This window comes from Apteryx rowi, unplaced genomic scaffold (assembly GCF_003343035.1).
Source record: "Apteryx rowi isolate R43461 unplaced genomic scaffold, aptRow1 scaffold_659, whole genome shotgun sequence".
In the NCBI taxonomy this organism is placed as follows: domain Eukaryota; kingdom Metazoa; phylum Chordata; class Aves; order Apterygiformes; family Apterygidae; genus Apteryx; species Apteryx rowi.
Genome location: NW_020450937.1, coordinates 156038 through 179290, shown reverse-complemented (window position 1 = coordinate 179290; position 23253 = coordinate 156038). Strand labels below are relative to the sequence as shown.

General features: G+C 43.7%; 1 protein-coding gene across 1 annotated transcript in view; it reads right to left on the bottom strand.

Annotated features, from left to right (window-relative positions):
- The window catches only part of LOC112975240 (protein Wnt-7b), a 97126-nt gene extending 95817 nt beyond the window's left edge, over positions 1-1309 (bottom strand). Inside the window, exon 1 of the mRNA XM_026085036.1 lies at positions 1162-1309. Within this exon, the coding sequence (XP_025940821.1) occupies positions 1162-1232 (71 nt within the window). The 5' untranslated portion in view covers positions 1233-1309. The remainder of the gene's footprint in view (positions 1-1161) is intronic.
- Between the last annotated feature and the right edge of the window lie 21944 nt (positions 1310-23253).

The following is a 23253-nucleotide window of genomic DNA, read 5'->3' as shown; positions in this document are numbered from 1 at the left end:
GCTGCGCGGCCCCGGCAGGTCCCGGCGGCGCCGCGCTCGTCCCCGCCCCGCCGCCGCAGCCGTCCCTGCCCAGGACGGGGGGCTGCGCCGCTGGCCGGCCTGCCTGGCTGTCCCGGGCATCGCTCCTCGTCTCGGCGAGCTGCCCTTTCGTGGCGTCCCCGTCCCCCCACCCCCACCCCCCTATTAATTTCGAGGTGGGAAGCAAGCATTTTGAGATTGCAACTCACCTTATGCATTCTTGATCATTAAAAAAAAAAAATCCCGCAGCTATGCAAAGACAGGATCTTTAAAGAGTTTGTAGCTCGACAGGTAAGGACTCGGCTGGGGCTCAGGAATGTGGAAATTCAACTCAAGTCAGCCTACTGCGACGAGCAATATTAATAAGGGCATACAGGTAAGGGGGGAGAGACAGAGGGAGAAACTTGGCAACCGAAATAACAGAGCGATCTAGATGGCTGCGGGGAAATAACGAGGAGCAAATGCCGGGCCGCCCGGTAGCCCTCGCTGCGCGGTGGCCTGCGGCGCCCGCAGCGGGGCCCTGCGGCGGGGCCCGGCCGGGTGGTCCGGAGCCGGCCCGTTGTCCGGCTGCTTTGCCGCGGAGGTAGCCGGACCAGTTGTCAAGCTACTTTCAACACGTCCGTGTGATGGATAGAAGCGCAAATTGTGTCTAGGCCTGCATAAAACAAATCTCCGAGCGCAGGTTCAGAACAGGGATTCCCCTCCTCCCGCCCCTGCTCCTTTTTTTTTGGTACTTAAGCTCTGCTCTATTGTCTCCTCAGCAGTGGCTGAGTTAACTCTGTCAGGCCTCTTTTTTTTTTTTTTTTTTGTACTGTACGCCTGTAATATACTGTAATATTTAAGTTCGCTTAAGCAGTCCCAAATAAAAGGCTCCGTCATCACCCGCGCTTGGCTCCCTCCAGGCTCAGCGTGGCGGCAGCGCCCGCTCGCCGGGCGGCTCTGCCCGCAGCCTCGCCAGCAGCAAAACCCTCCACGGGGCTGCCCCCCTCGGACACACGGCGGAGAGCGAAATAAGCACTTTTTATGTTTTTTTTCTTTCTTCTTCCCCCCCCTTTTTTTTTTCTTTGCATCAGATTTGTTCGCAGCTCTGTAATAACGTGACCCAAAAGACTTAAAGAAGATTTGTCGTGCACAAGGACTTACCCTAATTTGACATAGATGACTCCAAAGCATAGAAACACGTAGAAAATCCACTTCCGAAAGTTTCTGTGCATGATCTAGAGAATGGACTGAGCCATAAAAAAAAAATTGCACAAAAAGTCGAACTGATTCTGTCGGTTAAATCCCAGTCAAGAGCATTTCTGAAGCTACCCAGAAGCAAAGCCGGCCGAACTGTAAAAAATCAACAGCGGGCAGATAAGCAGCTCTTCCCAGAGCCATGGTGACCAAAGCCGGCTCTGATATTAAAGCTAAAGAGGGAAGAAAAGGGAAAGAGCTGCTAAAAACGGTAAAACAAAAACCCAAGACAGACAGTCTGAGGGAGAAAATGAGCAAGCACTGATCTTGATCAACTGCCTCATAGAGCCCTGAAGTTCAATGTGTTTTTACTTGTTCTGACTTCCCCAGGTAACACTACGTATCTTGCAATCTGTGGCTCCAGGTAGGAGGATCTCTCTCTCTCTCTCTCTCTCTCTCTCTCTCTCTCACTCTCCCTCTCCCTCCTGCTCTTCCCCTCACCCCTTATGTGTCAGGATCTAATACAAATCTTATTTGTCTGTGTGCATGTGCGTGTGCGAGTTATGTGTGTATTTGTGTTTCAGAAGGCATGTCCTTAAGCCCGAGTGTTTCGGAAAACACATGAAACGTATCCAGTAAGGGAAATAAAGGACTCGTCGTCTCAGACTGAAGCATTTTTTCATTTCCTCTAGTACGGGAACGCGGCTGGATTTGTAACGCATTGACTTCGCAAAAGAGATTGTTCAGAGGTGTATTTTTCTTCTTCTATTTAATCGAAAAGAGGCAGGCGTTAACCCCCGTTTGCTAATAGCTCCGTATCCTAAAATATGAGTGTGTGTGTGTGTGTGTGTGTGTGTGTGTGTCTAGACTCTCTCTCTTTGGTCATTCCGACCCTGTTGTATACTTACAAACGCCTGTCACCAAATTTGATTACTTCGTTTTCCAGAACAAGAAAATATTCTTCCTCCTTTAAGAAACACGTATACTTGGCTTTTAATGCAAGTTTAGCATATTGAGTTTATTGGTCCTGGGGAAATTAATCGGCGAGACGAAAACTCCTCACTTTGTGTTCAGACACTAACAGTCTGTTTATAAAGATTTTCTTTTTTATTTTTTCCTTTTTCTTTCTTCTTTCTTCTTTTTCTTTTTCTTCTTTCTCACTGATTTCAGAATTGCTCAGTTTATTCCTGCATTCTGAGGAATTATCTATTTCAGTCCACTACACAATGTGTGCCTCTCTGGAGGCATTATATCTGCATGCATATGCACGCCTAAATAGCACTCACATAACGCTTGTGAGCTGTGAAAAGTTATATAGATATGGATGCATAAACCTGTGCACCTATGCCCACTTATACACTTACCGCCGTGTACATGTAATAACAATAAACACAGATAGCTCTAGGCATCTCTTAAAGAGCAACAGCTAAACACATCAATAAAGGTTGAAAGAAAAGCAGGCAGTGACAAGCAAGCAAAAGAGGCTGAACACAGAACTTCGTCGTAAAGTATCTATCTTGACTAAGAAAACAAAGGATTTTTTTAAAGCCCCATCAGGCTGCCGTGGTTGAAGAGATGCAGCGTGAAATTGCAGGTCGTTCTGAGATGACTCCTGCAATCAGCGCCGCCCGCACCCTGTCATCACCCACCCAGCTCCCGAAAACAGGGTCTCCTCGGAGCCCAGTGAAGAGAGCCTAAGCTGGTCCCTGGGAAAGGGAAGCAGAAGCAAAGAGGAAAAAAGAATAGCCCTGATTTGGGGTAAATCATGCGGAGCTAGGGGAGAAGCTGGAGTCCCTCGTGTGACAGACGGACGGACGGACAGAGAGGTTCGGCCGAGCCTGCCCACTCCGCAGCAGCCCGCAGCGCTCTCGCTGCCTTTCCCCTCCCCCCCGCAATCTTCACGTTTCAGTCTTTAATAACCAACGCTCTGGCTCTCGCAGGCAACCAGCCGTCCTCCAGAGCGCTTCTGCTACGTTTTTCCTGATGCTTAATTATGGACAATCTCTCTTTTTAAAATGCTGTTTTTCCTTCCTGCTCTCTCTTCTTGAATGTTCTTTATACATTTTCTTTTTTTCCCTGACCCAATACCACTGTTGTTTTTTTTTTTTTTAATCCTCATTATTTTTTACATTTTATTTTACAAGAGAGGCCATCTTTCTCCTTTGGAAAACTCAGAAGGGCAAAACCATTTCTCCAGTCTCCTTGACTTCTGCCAGAGCTCCCATCCTAAGTCTTCACCCCTTACCCGGAAGGCATTCGAGATGCAGCTGACTCCCGCTCCAGTCCTTTCGCCCCTTTTTTTCCTGCCGGCTATTGCAGGCGAGGTCTCAACCCGGCGCCCTCGTCCACCTCCCCGAGCCCGAGGCGGCGGGAGCGGCGGCGGCGGCGGCGGCGGCCGGCGCGTCCCGCGGGGTAACACCGCCACCCAGGGGCGGGCGGCAGCCCCGCCGCGCCGGTTCCCGGCGCCGGGCGGCCGCGGAGCTTCCCCGCGGCGGCCGGAGCGCGCCCCGGGGGGGAGGGGGTTGGACGCCCCCGATGTGCCGAAACCCGAGCCCGCAGCACCCCGAGCCCTCCCGGGCTGCCGGTGCACGGGGCCCCGGTTGGTAAGAGAGGGTCTGCACCGCGAACTGCCTCCCTGACCTCTGCAAGTGAGGGTAAGGGGTTAGAAAAGAGCAGGAAGGTCCTCTCCTACTCTTTTCTTCTTGCTGTTCCATTTTGTATATAGAAATTAGACATTCATTGGGTCAGGGGGTTTAAGAAAGAGCGAGGGGCTCAGTAGCAGAATGATTAATTGTTATATTTCCTCTCTAAAAATTGCTCATACATTTAATGTCATGTTTTGGGTGTTTTTTTTTTGTTTTTTTTGTTTTTTGTTTTTTGTTTTTTCTTCCCCACAAAATACAGAAACAATCTTTGGAAGTAGGACTGGAATTCAGATTACCTCCATCCCCTCAAATGAATGCATCCTCATCCTCAGGCTAAAGCCTCCTCCTTACTTCTTTGAACTGGTGAGTCTTTTTCTCATTTTTGTCCAAATTGAAGAAGTTTCAACAGAAGAAACTAAATTAGATTGTGTCTGAACTAGCTTGGAGATAACATTTTCGGGACAAAATCTTTTTTATTTCTGACTGCTTATTCCACTTTATCTCTAGTTAATTGACTTGAAGATGCTGGACTGCGGAAAAATGATAGCTTTCCTTCAAATATCAGTTTAAATATGGCTGAAAGCTTAGGCTAAAGATAACAAGATTTCATGAAGCAGAATAATTCTATGAATAGAAAAACCCTCTAGAATATTAAAATAGCTAATTCTTACATTAGTATTCAGAAATTCACATAGTTACTTTAACTTTATAGGCAAAGTATGGAAAGCTTGTTGAACTATTTTTAGACCAACCTCACCTCATTAGTGACAGAAGACTTCTTGAAAGTAACGTAATACACATAAATAAAAAAGCATTGGTAGAAGTGGGATGAAAACATTTGATGAATTTTCTTCTGGTGCATAATTATTATTTATTACTCACCCCAAATAATGGGCATGGCCTGTTACATCCTTATAGGCAATTGAAAATTCAGCAATTAATTTTTCTGCCCCTTTACCCTCTGCTGACAAAGCTTAATATTCACTCCTGTAAACCCACAGAAGGAAAGGTCAACCATACCACGCAGGTACCTGCTCCCCATGCCTCCCCACAGCCTTTTGATAACATGGTTCCAGTGGTAAAATCTTTCAAAGGCCTATCAGACTTCAGCTTTCACTACCCATCACAAATGTGTGTACCCAGATTCCCTGGAGAGGTTTTTCCTGCACACAAGTGCAGGACCCCAGCTAACCTTCAGAAGACACCACATATTCAGTCAGCCTACGAATTTATCCAAGAGCTTAGTTAACAGGAGGTAAATACTGGGTGTTCAGTTACACAATCTAAATAAAAGGAGATGCTGGGAGCAAGATTCACTTGCATGGACATGAGTCTTGTTTTATTCCAGACTGCACCTCAAGAATGCTGTGCCGCAAAGGACACAGTACCATTGGTCTGGCCTTGACCACGACAGCTGTCGGGCCTTACAGGGGGAAGATTCTGCCTTGGGATGAGGTGGAGATCCTCAGAGTATGAGGAGGGAAGAACCCACTGGGACCCAAATCAGCTCATGTATAAAATTGTCATAAACCCCAGCTCTATGACTAGACATATGAGCAGTGTGGATGGGGAAAAGGAATGGTAAACTGTCAGTCACAGTTCACATAATTTTCTGCAGAGCTAATTTCCAAGAATAGTGTTCAAAATCAGGACAGACTCTGTGAAATTCCTGGGGAATGCAGGTGAGAGGGGTGAGTCCTCTGCAACAGGCAAATGCTGTTCTCTTTTCTTACTGCTCAAAGCAGTCACAGGTAACTAGTACACTTGTCACAGTCTCCAAAGGGAATCTCCACCTGCGTTCATCCCAGCCAGCCACTGGCTGGCACTGTTGCTCCACACAATGATAGACGAAGACCCATCTAACATTAAGAAAATAAAAACATGTGATAATGCTCCTCAGGAGAAATATACAGAGAATATGGGTCAAAAATGAAAGAGAGGAAAAGAACTAAAAGACGAAAAATGAAAATAAGAAACCTCCAAGAAGGAGAGGTACTTTATACCTTAAACCATGCAATTTGCGTGTGTTCTTAACAAATGTCTATGTTGATTGTATGTATTTACAACTACTCCTTAATATTTTCTATGTATGTTACCAGGCCTTTGCACATCAAGTCTTTTCCTTGATGACTTTCTCCCATTTACCTGACTGCTCCCTAGGTCTAAAATGGCCACATTTTCTGTGAGACCACCAATCCCACTATTTGCCTCTAGAGCTTTTCTTAAGACACAGGCTGTCCTTCAGTGAGCTTCTGATGCTGAGTCCCATCTGGATCAAAGTCCTTGAGCTTTGATTCATCAGAAGGGTATGAAACTCATCTGATGGGAGGGGGGCAAATTAAACCCTTGGGGCTTGGCTACCACTGGCCTTTGTTTTTCTTCCTGCCTCATTTTGCTTCTCTCTATTTCTATTCCTCTTCTTCTTTTCTCCCTTTTATATCTCCTTACTTGCAGTATATTCTACCCCTCAGGGTGTCTGTCTTCCCATAATACCTAAGCCTGCTAACATTTCATCAGTTTAGCAGATACTCAAATTAGATTAATAATGAACACAGGTGTCCATGCTCAGTCACTTCATGTGTTTGCATTCTCAGGTTAATCCTGGCTTGAAAATTTGTGTTTAATTTCTTTTTCATCAAAGCTGAGAGACACTGTTCAAACCACAGGAATGTATAATTAGGTACATCATATGTGTGTGAAGCACCAGCACCACATGGAATTAACAGACTTTCTCACCAACTCCTCCCTTGCGAAATGGATATTTACAGGCTTTGTTGCACTGGCCTTAATTTTAGTTCCTTTCTTCTGTTCTTCTTGACTGTCTCCTTATCTACATTGACTATGTTAGTCTAAAAGTTTTTCTGCAGAAGAAGATTCAGCAGTTAAACTGAAACATGAATCAGCAATGCTATATAGTGTCAAAAAAGTTAAATCCAACTGGTCTGAATAAACTGGCATGTTTTATGTGAGTGTTGTATGTGAACTAATCCTTTTATTCTTTGCCGCAGTAGTAAGCCTAGCCTGGCGAACTGTGTCTCCTTCTGGGCAGCACAATTCAAGAAGGATATAGATCAACTGGAGATGGCCCAGAGGTGAACAACAGGAAGATATGTAGAAGGCATGACCCATGAAGAAAAGCTGAATCAGCTGTGTTTGTTTATTTTACAGAAAAGGAGACTGAGCAGAGAGAGGATAATAAGTCTTCAAATGTGTAAAAACATGCTGCAAAGATGGTAAGATAATAAATTGCTGTGGGGTGGGGGATAGGAGTAAATGGATTTAAGCTGCAGTTAGATAAAATTAGTTTAAAAATTAGGAAAAATCTTCCCAACAATAAAAGATAGTTAAATAAGGACATGATAGTTTGAGGAAAGAAGCTATAGAATTTTTATTCCTGGTTGTTTTTTAGATCAGGTTAGGTAAACATCTACACAAAATTGTTTCATAGTATAAGATCCTGCCTCAAGCTACAAGCCTCAAGGGCACTTTTAGCCGTAATGCCTATGATTATATGACTGTTTTCAACCACTGTGCTGAGAAAATTCTATTCTCTTTCATAAAGCATGGCAAGATATAAAATGTGCCTGCCTGACTTATCCTGGAAGAGGTCCAGAAAGCATCTAGCTTGGCCAAAAGCCATGTAGTTTGTATCCAAGTGGGTGTCTCTAAAGTGTGTTTCATGAAGTAAACTATTTCATCCAAATACTGCAGTAAGAAGTGCTCTCACTGGTCCATGCACGGAAAATGTCTAATAAAAGGAGTCTTTGCACATTTTTAATTAGGTCAGCAATTCACAGATTTAGGGGTTGAAACTTTAGGTTTTGAAACTCTATGGAGAATTTTCATTCCCTATTTCAAGTAATGTATTAGAGTGAGGCAACTTCATGGACCCAATCTGCTGTTTGCCTGAGGCAGCCCTACCAAGGCAGCTCAACTGAATGCAAAGCAGAATACTGAGTTCAGCAAGGATTATACTGGAATCAAGACAAAATAAATTCAGTCCAGTATTTCTTCTACCATTGTTTTCATGCTTTTTAAAGAGGAACTCTTTCTCTTTCCTTTTTCTAAGAACCATCGCAGGTCTCTAGGTCTCATTACCTATGATGCAGCAAAGGAAAATCAGGACTCAGAGGTAAATTTTGTTGTGACTGACATGCTCCAGATAAGTTTTCTAATCATATTCTCAGAAATGTCCAGGTGGGCAAATATCTTTTTAATTTATCTCTGTTTTCAAAAGATGAGTACAAAAGATGTTATGTTCTTTTTAGATTATACTTATCTCTTAAAATCCTTTTTTCAAAAACTAGGTGACTGGATAAATAGTTTTATGACAGCTGAATGATATATTAAGCTATTTTTTCTCGAGTATACTGTGTTGGAAATTTTATAATAATAAAAAGGAAGCTACAAACTATTAAGTAATCTATAGAAGCAAGTCTGTTTTCCTAAATGATCTTCTTCTGGTGTAGCCCTACTCCATCTGATGCAAAATTCTTCCTGGCTCCTATGAGTTACACACAAGTAAGTATTGCCAGTCAGCCTCTGAAGAGTAAAGCCATATGCTGTGTATTTGGTCTAATTTCTTGTCCCAATGAAATTGCGCTACTGTAAGTTTCAAATACAGCTTAGAAATTATGGTTTGCATCACAGGAACAAACTTTGAAAACTCACTAAGGCAAACAGCATCTTTGCCTTGGTGCAGATCCAGGGAGACATGTACAGTGTGTGTACCTGGGGCAGCATCCCGGTGTAGATAAGGCCAGAGAGGCCATGGTGTCAAGGGATGGACTGAGATTGTAGATGGAAACACAGCACATTTCTACCACTGCTAAGGGGAAATTCTGTTTCCTTGCAGAAATATGAGAGAAACGCTCTTCCCCTTAAGTTCCTGAATGGAAAACACCACCAGCTGCAACTATATTCTTTTTGCCACTGCAGCTGCCCTCTCATTCAGTGTTAGCTTCATCCCTATTACATGTAGTTAGGTTGTGAGTCCAGAGTTGCAGGCCTTTTGGATTCCCTCTGCAGGTAGCCCACTAAGGAGGTACTTTTCATCATAAAAGGCTGAGGTATACAGTAGGAATACTTATTTTAAAAGAAACAGGAGAAATGTAGGGTTAAAAAAGAAAGCAATGGCGATAAATAAAATGGTACAACTCCCTGTAAGGCACTCTCCTTCAACTGAATCCGATTTCAACATTTGGAGCTCCAGGGTACTAGGTTTCTAGTAGTAGGTTTCTAGTTTCTCCAGGTACAGGTTTCTACTTACCCTGCCTCTTCTCTTCCTGTTTATGCCCCTTCTCCCACTGCTAGGCAGTGAAAGGACAAGCAGAATATACGCATTTCTAATTTGAGCAATACAAAGATTATTCATTTTTCATTGGCCTGATCACAAACCAGATGAGTTTACCCCTTTTTATCTATTAATATATTGCTGGTGTTACAGCTTAATCATGTGGATTCTCCTGAGAAGTTCATCTCATTGCTTTCAAAGATATTATGCATAATCTCTCAGATAAACTGATAAATGCTTTTCAGCTTTCTGTGGAATTGCAAGCAGATGAGTAAATCATTACTGAATTTAAGCATACAAAAATATTGTAATTTAAGTAATTGCAAATAAGCATATCAGAAGCTGCCTTTTTTCTTTCTGATTTCTAAACTACATTTCCCAGAAACCTCAAGTTTAGAGTCAAAGTGCACAGCTTTCTCATAGGAAAGCTTTAGCTATCAGGTGCAGTTTCGTGTTAGGGAAACAATTTGAAAGGAGAACATTCAGTGCAGGAAACCATATAACAGCATCTTTTTCCCTCACATCAAGCAAATATTCACCCAATTTCAGCCGCTAGTAGGAGACTTCATAACAGCAGCCATATGTCTGCATCATATTATATACCTTGTAACTGAGCTTTTAATCATTCATTTTTTTTCCTGAGAATAACTCATTAAAGGACCCAATAATCATCTCTGCATAAAAACAGAGGCCTTTATCAGCTTTATTCATGCCCACATTTAAACTATTTTTTTTTTTTTATTGTATACTGCTTATCATTTAGAGGTAAATCTGTATCAGTGTGTCTCCTCCCATTTGGAATAAAAGTGTCATCTTTCAGTTTTGTGAATGCTGTTTTTAAAAATGACTCTGATGACCCATATTAATATACACTTCACAGAATATTGTTGGCAGATTTCAAAAACTAACTGCATGCTTTCCAATGCTTGATGTTTTTAAACAAAAGATTAGATGAGAACCTCTGGAATTCTTTTTACTAGATGTGGGTTGCCAAGAAAAACTACCAAATGTGATTTTTTTTTTTCTCTCTCCCAGAAACTATGGCCTTATAAGAAAAGAAAATGCATATAAATTGACTTTTTTTTTAAATTACCCTGATTTTTTTAAGTAAATCTGATAATGGGATTGGGGGGAAGGAGAGTCCAGGGACTATTTTTGAAGGCATAGGATTGATGATACTAATGCTACCAACCTGATTGGCTGGGTAGATGAGGGGAGAGCAGTGGATGCTGTCTACCTTGACTTCAGTAAGGCTTTTGACACTGTCTCCCATAACATCTTCATAGGTAAGCTCAGGAAGTGTGGTCTAGATGAGTGGACAGGGAGGTGGACTGAGAACTGGCCAAATGGCCGAGCTCAGCGTGTTGCCCTCAGTGGTGCAGTCTAGTTGGAGACCTGTAGCTAGCAGTGTCCCCCAGGGGTCAGTACTGGGTCCAGTCTTGCTCAACTTCTTCATCAATGACCTGGATGAAGGGACAGAGTGCACCCTCATCAAGTTTGCGGATGATACAAAACTGGGAGGAGTGGCTGATACCCCAGAAGGCTGTGCTGCCATTCAGAGAGACCTGGACAGGCTGGAGAGGTGGGCGGAGAGGAACCTCMTGAAGTTCAACAAAGGCAAGTGCAGGGTCCTGCACCTGGGGAGGAATAACCCCATGCACCAGGACAGGCTGGGGGCTGACCTGCTGGAAAGCAGCTCTGCGGAGAAGGAGCTGGGAGTGCTGGTGAACACCAAGTTGACCATGAGGCAGCAATGTGCCCTTGTGGCCAAGAAGGCCAATGGTATCCTAGGCTGCATTAGGAAGAGCATTGCCAGCAGGTCGAGGGAGGTGATCCTTCCCCTCTAGTCAGCCCTGGTGAAGCCGCATCTAGAGTACTGTATCCAGTTCTGGGCTCCCCAATACAAGAGAGACATGGAGCTACTGGAGCGAGTCCAGTGGAGGGCTACTAAGATGATGAAGGGAACTGGAGCATCTCTCTTATGAGGAAAGGCTGAAAGAGCTGGGCCTGTTCAGCCTGGAGAAGAGAAGACTTAGAGGGGATCTTATCAATGTGTATAAGTATCTGAAGGGAGGGTGTCAAGAGGATGGGGCCAGACTCTTCTCAGTGATGCCCAGTGACAGGATGAGAGGCAACAGACACAAACTGAAACACAGGAAGTTCCATCTGAACATGAGGAAAAATTTCTTCACTGTGAGGGTGACTGAACACTGGAACAGGTTGACCAGAGAGGCTGTGGAGTCTCCTTCCTTGGAGATATTCAAAAGCCATCTGGATAGGCATGTGGGCAACATGCTCTAGGTGACCCTGCTTGAGCAGGGGAGGTTGGACTAGATGATCTGCAGAGGTCCCTTCCAACCTCAACCATTCTGTGATTCTGTGAGCCTAAAACCTGAGAATATTGGCCTGTTTTGCTTCCTCTCTCTTCCACCCAGCCATCATCAAGGGCCATTTACTGCTCCTACCTAGAAGGAAGTGCATTTCATTTAAAGGTACAGTGCAGTACAGAGATATACTTCATTAGTCTACCTCTTGAGACATCAGTCTGTTTCTAGTGTCTTAAATGTAAAAAATCTGCCCCATTAAACAGGTTTCCAGATGAAGAAGACATCTTGTGAGTACTGTTTTACAAAGCTGTGTCCAACTAAGATTCTTTTACTGGCCCTTGTGTCTCTTTTCCAAAACTTTTGTTCCCTTTTACATTGACGTTTTCATCTTTGCCTCTATGTATCAGTTCTCAGTTTGACTAACCTAGCTGTGCTCCTCCTCCTCCTAAACTGGCACCCGAATAGAGGACTGCTGGTTCCCAGGTGCAGGTGGTGAGTTTCCTCTCTCCTTCTAGACCCTGCACGGGGCCTGAGAGGCTGGAACCACACTGCAAAATGTTCCTCATCAACTTTAGGTTTGCTCTGCACAGTCTCTGGATGCAGGAGAGTCTTAGGTTGGGTAAATTGTTCTCTCCAAAGTGATACAAAGCTTCATTCACAGTATCATTATGGGCTTGTATTGTCTGCATGCATGACAGAGCTAATATTGTCTTTTGCCTTTTGCTCTTTGCTTGGCATAATAGGGATCTTTCATACCGGAGCTGATTGTTATGCTGTCTATTGACGCTCCATGAGCCATAAATGAAAACGTTTTTATTGCTTTTACCGAACACAGAGTCTTGGCTGAATCCCTCCTTATCAGAATTTTTCACTCCTTTTTCCTTCTTTTAGAAAGTCATAACTTGGTTTGATTATAAAGGCAATATTCCACTTTGTCTACAGACAATGTCTCTCACAATCAATGGGGCATAAAGGCAGAAGGGAAAAAAAAACCTCTTTGGGCTGACAGCTGTAGGTGCCCATTTACTTTTACACAAAAATGACATGCAATTTTCTAGAACTTTCTTTTCAGCTTTCCTATTGTTGTATGGGTACTTCTCCTTTGTAACGTGGAAGCCAAATCCTAATCATCTGTCAATCCTTAGAAGTGAATTGTGTCAGCTCTTGTAGAGATTGCACTATTAATAAATCATACTTTTTGGTGGCATAATACAGAGCAATCTGTCTTCTATATGTAGCATAAGTATATGCTTTGGAAGAATTTGATATAGGACAGTAAGTATTCAAAGGGCTTTAAGGGTGGCTATTATACCTACTTACTGATTGACAAAAAAGATTGTAAGAACAGAAAATGTAAGGTAATAATTTTCAGAGAAATGGGGAAAGAACAGTGATATAAGAGAAAAATGGGGTGGAGAAGAGAGTCGGCAAGCAATGAAAAGAAAATAGATGTGTTACTTGGAATGGGAGTGAAGGAAAGAAAGATTTTGGAATCAAAAGAAAGAGAAGCACTCTGATAAAAAGAACAACTATATTAAAAATATACAGGAAATAAGGCACTTCTTTGGCATTTCTAGGAATTTATTTTTAACTCAACAGCTCAATTTTTTTTTAAGAAATAAAAATAAAAGCTTAGGTTCAAGAGTGTAATCCTATAGCAAATTCAGTAGTTCTAGAAGGCCCTGTTTCTAGTGATAATTTTCCATGGCTAGCTCCCTTTCTGAAATTAGACTCTGTCCCCTCTCCTTCAGACTGGCGTGGCTTTTCTGATAGTCTTCTTGTAGATGCTGATAGACCCACTCAGTTCCAGTTGTTTTAAATGTAGTACTTTCTTTGTCTTTCAGAGCATTCTGCTGAGAATGTCGTGAAATAATACTTCCCTTACTCATAGAACACAAAAGACTGGCAAGTGGGTGCCTTCTACCTTACATTGCTTCCACACAGGTTACCTCAACTAATCATTGTTCATTGCCTTTGTCATGACATTAATGAATTTTTCTCTGGAAAAACGGTGTACTGTATTTACCTTGACATGCCTAGTGCTCTCACTGAATCACTGGCCTCCTGAATGATTTTGTATGAGTCTTTCCCATCACCGCCTCCTGCCTCAGCTAGGAGATGAGGATGCTGATGCTAGTTCCTTCTCTACATGCTTTGCTATCTGCTCATAAATAGTGCTATGAAAGACAGTGGTGATATTATTAGCTGTGAGAAACCTAAATGGATGCAGTAGATTTGGCTGATACAGAAGGAGCAATAACAAAGCCAAAGGATATAAATATAGCATCCTCTTTGGATGTTTGAGATGGTTTTGCCAAAACTGTGAGCTAGACCTTTGTCTTCATGACTTGCAAAGAACAGCAAGGATGTATTGATATTATTACTGACAAGATTATTAATGCTTTCATAGATAAAAGGCAAGATATTGGCCAGTCTTAGGCAACTTGCAATGAGGGCACTCCTGAAGAAGCCCTCTCTAGATGCTGGTGACTGTCTCAACTGTAGATCTTTATAGGGAAAGGAGGGAAAAGTATTCTCACATACTGACCTAAGCAGTATCTTTCTTTATCTGTTTAATTACTGATATGGGTCAAACAGGGAAAAATTACTGTTTCCCCCAAGAGATGGAAACAAGGAAGGTGATCAGGCTTACCTTGTTGAAGACACCACATATATTTTGGAGATGTACGGAGATTCCCTGAATCACTGTTGGCTTGTTCAGGGAATTTTGTGGAAGTACAAGGCCTCAGCCTTCGGTGGCTGTTTCTACTCCCTTCAGAAAGACTGGATACTAAAATGATAATTTACCCATCTTTCCCAAGATCACTGGAGTTTCCAAAGACACTATATTATGACTTCTCAGTGTAACAGTCTGTGAAAAAATACTTTTCCAGTCTCTTAGAGAAAATGGAAGAGTAGATTGGATCAGAATAAATCACTTCAGATAATGGCAATACTGATATGTAGATATATCTAAAAGGAAACAATTCCAAATGATAAAGACATACCATTGAGAAGGAAACAATTTGCACACCTCTGCCAAAAAAACCAACAACGTTTTTGTTGCACTGAGCATGAAATATAAAAAATCCTGTACACTAAACAAATTTCCTTGGACCATAAGATATACAGACAATCCCTTGTTTTACTCAGGATTCAACTCCAAATCACTGCTTCAAGAGTAAATCATTACTCAGAGGTAAGAGCAGGAGAATGGATATACAGTGTTAGAATAGATTCTAGTTTACGCACTGTTCTCTTTTTTTTTTTTTTCATTGGCGCATGATGCATTTAATAACAAACAACTTGACATGCACACACCCACAAAATTCTCATGGCATAAGACACATATCCAGCTATGTAAATCTCACATACTCTTTTAAAGGAGCTCACTTGTATTTCTTCTGATAGGTCTACAACTCTCCATTTCTCTTCAAGTTGTTACTGTTTTTACCATTCTCTCTGTATGTTTTGCATCTGGGTTTACAAGATGCTACTGACCACACAACCCAAATTTATTATCCTCTATTTGGATTCCTACTAAACCACAAGACCAAATATCCTGTTGGTCTCTTGCTAATTTTTGCCTCTCATTTTTTTCTTTTATGTAATTCTCAATCTCATGAGAACCAGGCCATCTCTTTGTGTATCTCTAACTCTGCGGTGCTATACCAGTATGACTGAAACTCAGGTTTACTCCTTAGAATCCTCAAGTTCTTCTGCTGATACAAGCAGTACTTCTTCCACAGACTTCTCATTCTCCCACTATTGTTTTATGTTACAGAGGAATATTATTCTAATCCAATTAATTAATCCAATTAATTAATCTAATCTAGTCTAATCTTTTTTCAACCAATCTAATATAGCCTAAAAGTGGATTAGCCAGCAGCCACTGGTAGACTGCACATCCATCAGCTGACAGCTACAAACCGCCTTGATAATTAAATCCAGGGAAGGATCCAGAAAGGGAAGGGAAGGAACAATTCATTTGTCTCCTGCTTCTCCATCTGTTGCTGTTCACTCCACACAACTGAAAATCAGCTCCTTGGCCTTTCTTCTTCCAGCCACCCAAAGCTGGAAGTGGCTTCCAGCCCTAGGGCAGGAGAAACAATGCCTACAGAGAAACTGAATGCAACATGAGGAAGAAGAAGCAATGTCTGGTCCCCCTCTTTTCTCCCTAGGCAGGAAGTTTCTTTAAAAGTCACACCAATACTACATATCCACACGGGATTTACACCATGGTGGCTATGTTGATTTAACTGCAGCATAACATCCAGCTTTACGGCTTGCAAGTCCTAAGTGTGTGCATTCCATAAATCACCTGTAAACTGTCCTAAAAGCAGGACAGTATATGATACTTTACCCTTATAGTGAAGCAAAGAGAATGAAATGTTGATGTTTTGATAATTTGTGTATTATTTAACATTTCATCATGCTTTCACAAACAATGGGTTGAATCACACTTTTTTTAGTGGGCTTAATCGCCCTCTTTCTCTCTCTTCCCTTCCTCTCCTACCTCAAGAAAATGTCACCAGAAGATGCAAGTATACAGGTTCTCTAGTTGTGATTTCTTTTAGTCATGTTTATTTTCTGAGCAGTTTCCCCTAGACTGCAGAAGTTGTCTTTAGAACAAAGAATAAGCTTGGCCTTCTATGTTCTGTTCATAACAGGATGTCTTTGAAGTTTTTCCTAAGGAAAATTTCCATATTAAGCTGGCTAAAAAATACTAAACAGAAACTGGTTAATATTTTAATTGCTTTTTCAATGCTTTTGAGAAGTTATGGCTGCCCAGGCCCCTAATAAACCTTTATTATTAATTGCTTTACAATGTTCATCTAACTGAATTTGATTAAGTGTAGAAAATACTTAGACTTTTTCCCTGCCGTACCAGCACCCCCTGTGCTGTCTTTTCCTTTTAATATTGTCAGAATTGACACACTGTAAATGCTGCTTAATTATCAGTCTTGACAGTGCGTTAAGATAATAAGACCTCAATTAAAGTAGGAGGTCCACTTCTCCTTTTGGATATCTGCCAGCACTGGTTGGTGCAGGAAAGGTGGTTTGGGGGGTTGTTTGTTTGTATTTTCGGCTTTAAGGAGTGGCTGTTGTAGGAGACTTGAGGAAGCTACTTTGGTAGAAAGGAGCTAAAAGATTTTCTTACTTGCTGTATGTGCAATGAGACGCATGTTGATGGAGTTCATTTTTGTTAGACTGAATTAAAATAGCTTTTTTAATGGCATGGACCACTCCCTATTGCCTGGAGGGTGTCTTTAACAATTGGAATGGTACTAAAATTCAGTGGGGGAAGGAAAAATGAAGGATTCACTAAGCCTCCAAAGAACTCAGACATCTCATTTCATAGGTCTCTCTAACTCTTGTCTCAACATTTTAAAATATTCCTTTGGTATTTAAAAGAGTGATTTACTTCTCCTTGGACCACTAATAAAGTAACATTACTCCTTATTCTTCAGATCCAATTCTTCTGACAGTGACATACAACAATTCCCATTTCCTACTACAAAAAGGCATTCTTTTATAGTATGGTTTTATTTCCTTAGCTTATTGAAGGGACTGATGATTAAGCAGTATTCAAAATATGTCAATTCATACATGCTGATTTTATAACTTATCATATCTTAAAGCCAGAAACACTGAAGTGATTGACAGCTTGCAAGTGACACAGGCAATCATCAAACTATGTAATAATAACTTGTCCATCCTTTCACACAAGATGGCGCTGCAGATTACCCAAAGTAAGAATTTTGGAAAGCTGTGCAACACATAATGGAAGTTGTCAGGTTTCCACCACTTACTGTTCTAATTTTTACTATTTTAAGGGACTTAAGCTGAGCTCTGCACTAAAAGATATTAGTCTGAGGGTCAGGAGAAAGCCATTTTTTAATGAAGCATTGTTCTGCTGGAATAAGTCATACTATAGACAGAGTGACTCTTCTGTATCTGGAAACTATATTAGTGTAACTAGTGTAAGTAAGGGATTGCTAATCGAAGGATATGATTATGATTACAACCGCAAAACTTGAAAATGTAAATGGTTCTTACTGTTGGTATTATTATGTGGTCCTTCTCACAGCATCATTTGTTGAATGATACAGTGCAGCATTTACATACAGAAGTGAGCTTCTCCATATAAAAATCTCCCACTGCTAGAGTTGTGTGCTTTGGCATCTAAACTGAGATTCCTAATGCCACTTCAGTGTCTTAGTGCCAGTGAAGTAAGAGGTAGCAGGGCAGCAAAATAAAGTGTTACAGTGCTGTGCAATAAATGTAATTCATTTTTGCAGGAGATAGATTCTGGAAGTATTGGATGGCATCCAAAGATAGAGGTCAGCTCAGCTTTAAAAATATTTGGAATTAAGGGTCTTCCTCCTAATTCTCCCTAGTCTAAAACAGGGCTGACCTTCCAGCATTTTTCATGGCATAAGATGTGGTACATCTTTTTGTACACATCATTGCAAAAAGAAGTGTATAATGAGTATTATATCCTGATTGAGGTTGTTACTATTTCTTGTGGAGAAGTGTTTTTCTAACTGACCTTGGTGATACTGCAATTGTGTTCTTTAGTTTATGGAGGGTGCAAATTCACACATACCCCTTTCTACTCTTCTGTCATTCCAAAACAATATTGTACTTTAAAATACTGTTTACTGAGCTTGTGCATAGGGAAGTTTTAGGAATAGTATATACAGTATCAAATAATTTTTGCTTTTTAAGAGTAAACTTGGAATAAAATCCTGATTACCTGCATAACTAATGCTTGTCCACAGGAATTTGCATGCCTGAATAATTTAAGAATTAGGGCCTAAAAATGAAAACCGAGTAAAGCCTGCATTTTTGTATTTGAAAAGCTTCCGCAGAAATCATGGTAGTTCACAGCACATAAATAATTCAAACCGAGTTTCCTCATTTTTTTCCTTGATGAAATCCTCTTACTACTTCCTAATTAAATAAAAATATTTAATAAGCCATCATTTTGTGACATCACAAGAATATTTTAAATTACAGATTAGACAGGCTGAATTTACTTTTTTTTGGTATTTGCAATCTGATATTCACAGCCCTTTCAAAGGAACTATGAACAATCGAGAAAGACTTAACAAACTGGATAGATGTTTTTAAAAAGAATATAAAATTCTATACTGATTTTTCTCATCAGCTCAGTTTGGCTTTAGCCAGAAATTCGGCATTTTTGTCTTAAAATGCCCAGGTGGTAAATAAGAGAAAAAGCCAAGCTGTTTCCATCTTGAGAAAAATCATAGAAACAGCGAGTATGTGTGTGTGTGGGGGGGGGGCATTGACACTGCAGGAGATCGAATCAGCGTTAAAAACTGTGTATTTCTTCCCCTAAACCGTGAGGGTTTTTTTAACGGTCGTTTTCCCCTTTGCCTGCCTGCCCGGCGCCCCGGTCGGACGGGACCGAGCAGAAGCAAGGGGGCAGGACTCCCGCGACAGGGGCCTCCCCGCCGCGGCTCCGACCCGCGGAGGGAGCAGCGGGGGGTGGCGGACGAGGCCGGCGCGGTAGCGCGGCGCCCGCGGTGGCCGGCAGAGGGCGCCCCGTGCCCGCTGCTCGAGCCTGTCAGTCAGCGCGCAGAGAATATTCTGGAAGCGGCTGTTTACGTTGCCCGTCCGAGAGAGCGTTTAACCGTACACTGCAGGGTTTAACCGTTTCGGGCCGGCATTAGCGTCCAGCCTGCTCTCCTCCGGCACCGACCCGGTGAAGCGGGGAGGCATCGCCGCTCGTGTGCCCGGGGAGGGGCTCCTGCGGCGGCTTGGGCACCCTCCTGCGCCGCGGCACCGTGGAGCTGTCACGCCGCGGGTGATCAGGGGTCACCCAGAGCCAGCACCGAGCCCCCCACTTCCGGTGCGGCGGCACCGCTGTGTGGCTACACGCGAGTTTCTAGCGCAGACGGACCACACACGGATTGGGGGGGGGAGGCTTTTGGGGGGGGGGAAGGCGAGTTGTTGCTACAACGTTGTGTAAACTCAGCCTGAAAAACAGTTGCCAGTGGGAGCGTGTGTGAGTAGCCCGGGAGGCGGGTGGGGGGGAGGAGGCTCCATTTCCCCGCTTGGCACGAAGCTCGGATCGCTTTCGCTGCCAGCTTGACACCTCCCCCCACACACACCCCGGTCATCCTCAGGAGGCGGAAAAGAAACGGTGGGTGAGGGTGCCCCCACTTTCTCCCCGGCTCCGCCGCTGCTCTCCCCGCTGCCCGCCACCATGCAGCTGCAGGACCTGGCGCAGCTGCCGCCGCCGGGCTCACAGCCGGCCCCCAGCCCGCCTTCTCCTCGTCCTCCTCCATTTTCTTTCCCCATCCCTCGCCTGCTCGGGGCTTTCCTCGGCCCTTTCGGTGCCCTCCCCTCCCCGCTACGTGCGTGTCGGCGAAGGCTGCAGCGACGAGGCAGATGGCTCCCGCCCCGCCCCGGCCGCACGCACACACTGACAGGACGCGGCCGCGCCGAGCCCGCCCTTTTTCTCCAGTGCTAGGAGGGAAGCCAGAGGGGCGTCAGGGCCCGGAAAGGCAGGCAGCGGCATGAAGGGCGGGCGGCGGAGCCCGCAGATGCGGGGGAGCGGGGAGCCCCGCCGCCGCTACGAGCAGGAAGGGGTGACCCCCCCCCCCCCCGCGGGGCCCGAGGCTCCTCGCGCTGCCGTTAGCGCGCGGCACTCTCCGCGTAACGGACCACCTGCTCGGCGGGAGGGAGCGGGGCGGCCGCCGCCAGCGGGCCGAGGGGGGGGAGGGCACCTCTTGAGGGGCGAGGGAGACCGAATAGCAGTTGAGCAGTACGGAGCTTTTGCGGATGTCTCCCTCCCCCCCCCCACACACACACACCGTGGCGATCCAAAGCAGCCCCGGCGCCCACCCCCACAAACGCTCCTAGCAGCTGAAAGAGGCGTGAGAGGGAGGCGATCGGAAGAAACCACGCAGGCATCTTTATTTTCGCTCTCCTCACTTTCTTGCCTTCCCTCCCCTCCACCAGGTTAGGTGACAGGCTTGTTTTCTTGTCAGGGCTTCTCTCTGGAATAAAGACGAGCGGGACGATTTCCTCCCTCGATTTTTTTTTTTGGGGGGGGGGATACTTTTCGGCGCTTTGAAACTCCAGCGCTCGTGTTGACATCATGCACTGAAGTGGGGTGCAGAGAGCTGTAACTGCCTTTTTTTTGTGCGAGCGTGTGCGCGCAAAGTCTTTGTCGCCCTGTGACAGACAGTTGCATCCCTTTTCTCCTCCCTCGCGGCGACTCGTTACGATCGAAGCGCTGCCTTACACAAATTGCTTGTGGACGCAAGGCGGGGAGCAGAAAGCACCCGTGTTCATCGCACCGCGCCCGGAGCCATTTGCCCCGCGGGCGGCCGCCTTGCCTCGGCCCCGCCGCGGCGTAACCTCCGCGCCCGCGGCGGGGTGCTGGGGGCCCGACGCGCACCTCCGCCCCACCGCCTGCGCCCCGCTCTTGTTACACGGGGGGGGGAGTGTAAAAAAAAAACAGGCAGCGCGAAGAAATCGCGTCGCTTGCTTTCATGGCTATTTGATGTAATCATACCCTCCATTGTTGTTATTATATTTCACTGTGCAAGAAATGCAGAACTGGGGCCTATACGTGCTAACTGCTTAAAATTGCAAGGATGTCTTCATACTGCTAATATGAAATGACTCTCTTTTCTCATTTCTTATCTCTTTTCGTTTTTTAAGTCGTTAATTCTAACAAATTACCCAAGTATGAAAATTCAGAATGCTGCTATCTGACCTTTATCTCCTAAGTAATAAAGCACGCAATATTCAGGGGCCCTTGAAGTATATTTTAAAGACAAGGATGCTGAAATCATATCGATTATTTAAAAGCACGTATATTGCTGCCACGTTGCAATTTCTAAGAGTTTATTGGTAGAGGAGACGGTGTGTAAATCTCTTAAGCGCTGCATTTTTTACTGTTTTGGAAGAGGTAGCTCATTACTGGGATTTTTCTCTATCACAATCTAAAACTTTTCCTCGGTTAGGCTGTACATTTTAATTCTGCCAACCCTGCAGTCGCTAGTCATGAGAATAGCTAATAACTAAGGAATGTACCATTATAAAAGAATATGGAGGTATTATGTAAGGAATGGTACAGTCATATTTTATCACTGTAGTTTATCATATGGCTTAGATTCTATGAGGGATCACTGTATTTAATCCATTTTACTAAGCACTGTATATACTAGAAATAAAGACAGCGCTTGCCTAGAAAAGCTTCTTCTGTTACTGATTTTGCATTACCCCGGGACTAATTTGTCCCGATGTATTTGAAGATGCAGTTTTAATCACATAAATGTCAGTCAAAATATCTCAATCCTCGGCATACCCGTTATTTAAACATTGAACTATTTTAGGACCTTTTAAGAGGCCTAGTACAGAGATATGTGATTCCTGCCTTGTGTAGGAAAAATAAAAGAAATTGCAGACAAAAAGGCGAGTAAAGGTTCATTCCCTCCGTGATGGGAACGTAGTGGAAGAAAAGAGCAACAGTTCGGTGCAGTAATTAGGGAGACGCAGTATTGTGTTGCTGATCTCCGGTTCTAATCTGTTTCCCCCCCCCCTTTTTATTTCCTGAGATCGTAACAGAGGTAATGTTTTTCCTTTAAGTCTGTTGTCATTTTTTTAAACTATTTGTGTTGCTAGTTTAACAATCAGGGATCAAACTGGCCGGGCCCGATCCTGCAGTTTTGCGCAGCCCACCGACACGAGCAGAGGCAGGAGGAGCGGGGAGTGCCGGCTCTTACCCTTCAAAACGGTTCGGGCTGTGCTTTCTTCAGTTCCCGCGGGAGCTTAATTTATTTTACTGCATTTGAAAGATGCAGGCTAGGCTCAGGACTGGATTTCAGACATATCACAGTTAAGCATTTGGGGACTGAGGTTTTATTTATGACCCGCCTCGGAGCAAAAATCTGATCCGTGGCACAGGCCAGACCCGCACAAAAAGAAATTGCCGGTGTCGCACGGCATTACTTGATTCCCGGCCCCCAGCAGTTTTTCCGTGCGATACTCAGTTGCTGCCCCTTGCTCTGTAAGTCCCCTGCCCGCAGGTAGGTCCCGATTCTGCAGCGATTTACAAATGAGTTTAGCACTCTGAATATGTATTTTTAGACCCACCCTAGGAATAGACTCGCAGCGTTTAAAAAGAAAATGAGCGAGTTTGCAGATCGTACTGTAAAGTGCAGCTGTCTCTATGCTAACATCCCCTATAATCATTTCTCCTGTATGATAGCCTACCTTTTTACACTCTAACTTTCGCACACTCTTTCTACAGTGCTCACATCTGTTTATGTCACCTTCGGAGCGTGGTACAGTGAATTGGGGATTGAAACGAAGTCGTTAGGATTTCTTGTTTGTTAATGTAGGTACTTAAAAGTTAGGCTATTTAAATCCATAGGCCTTTATTGAGAGGTGGCCTGTTTTTTCGTAAGGGCTGAGTACACAGCAGCTCCTACTGAGATCAACAGGAATAGTGAGTGCTTAATAAGTGGGAAAATACTTATTTGTATATTATAAATGGAATTGAGAGCCTAAGTGTGTGTTCATCTTTGAATAGGTTTGACCAACTCTGTGTTTTTCTGTTTCGAGCACTCTTGCATTCCTCATAGAATATATTATAACCCCGGTAAGTGGAAAGTGACTGGAAATTGCAATGAAGTTTCAGATAAATAATAATTTTCACGGAGCAATGGTGTGGAAATTATATGGATCATTAAAACAGTTAATGGGTCGTTAACAAAATTATCAGAAGCATGAATGAAAGCAAAATATT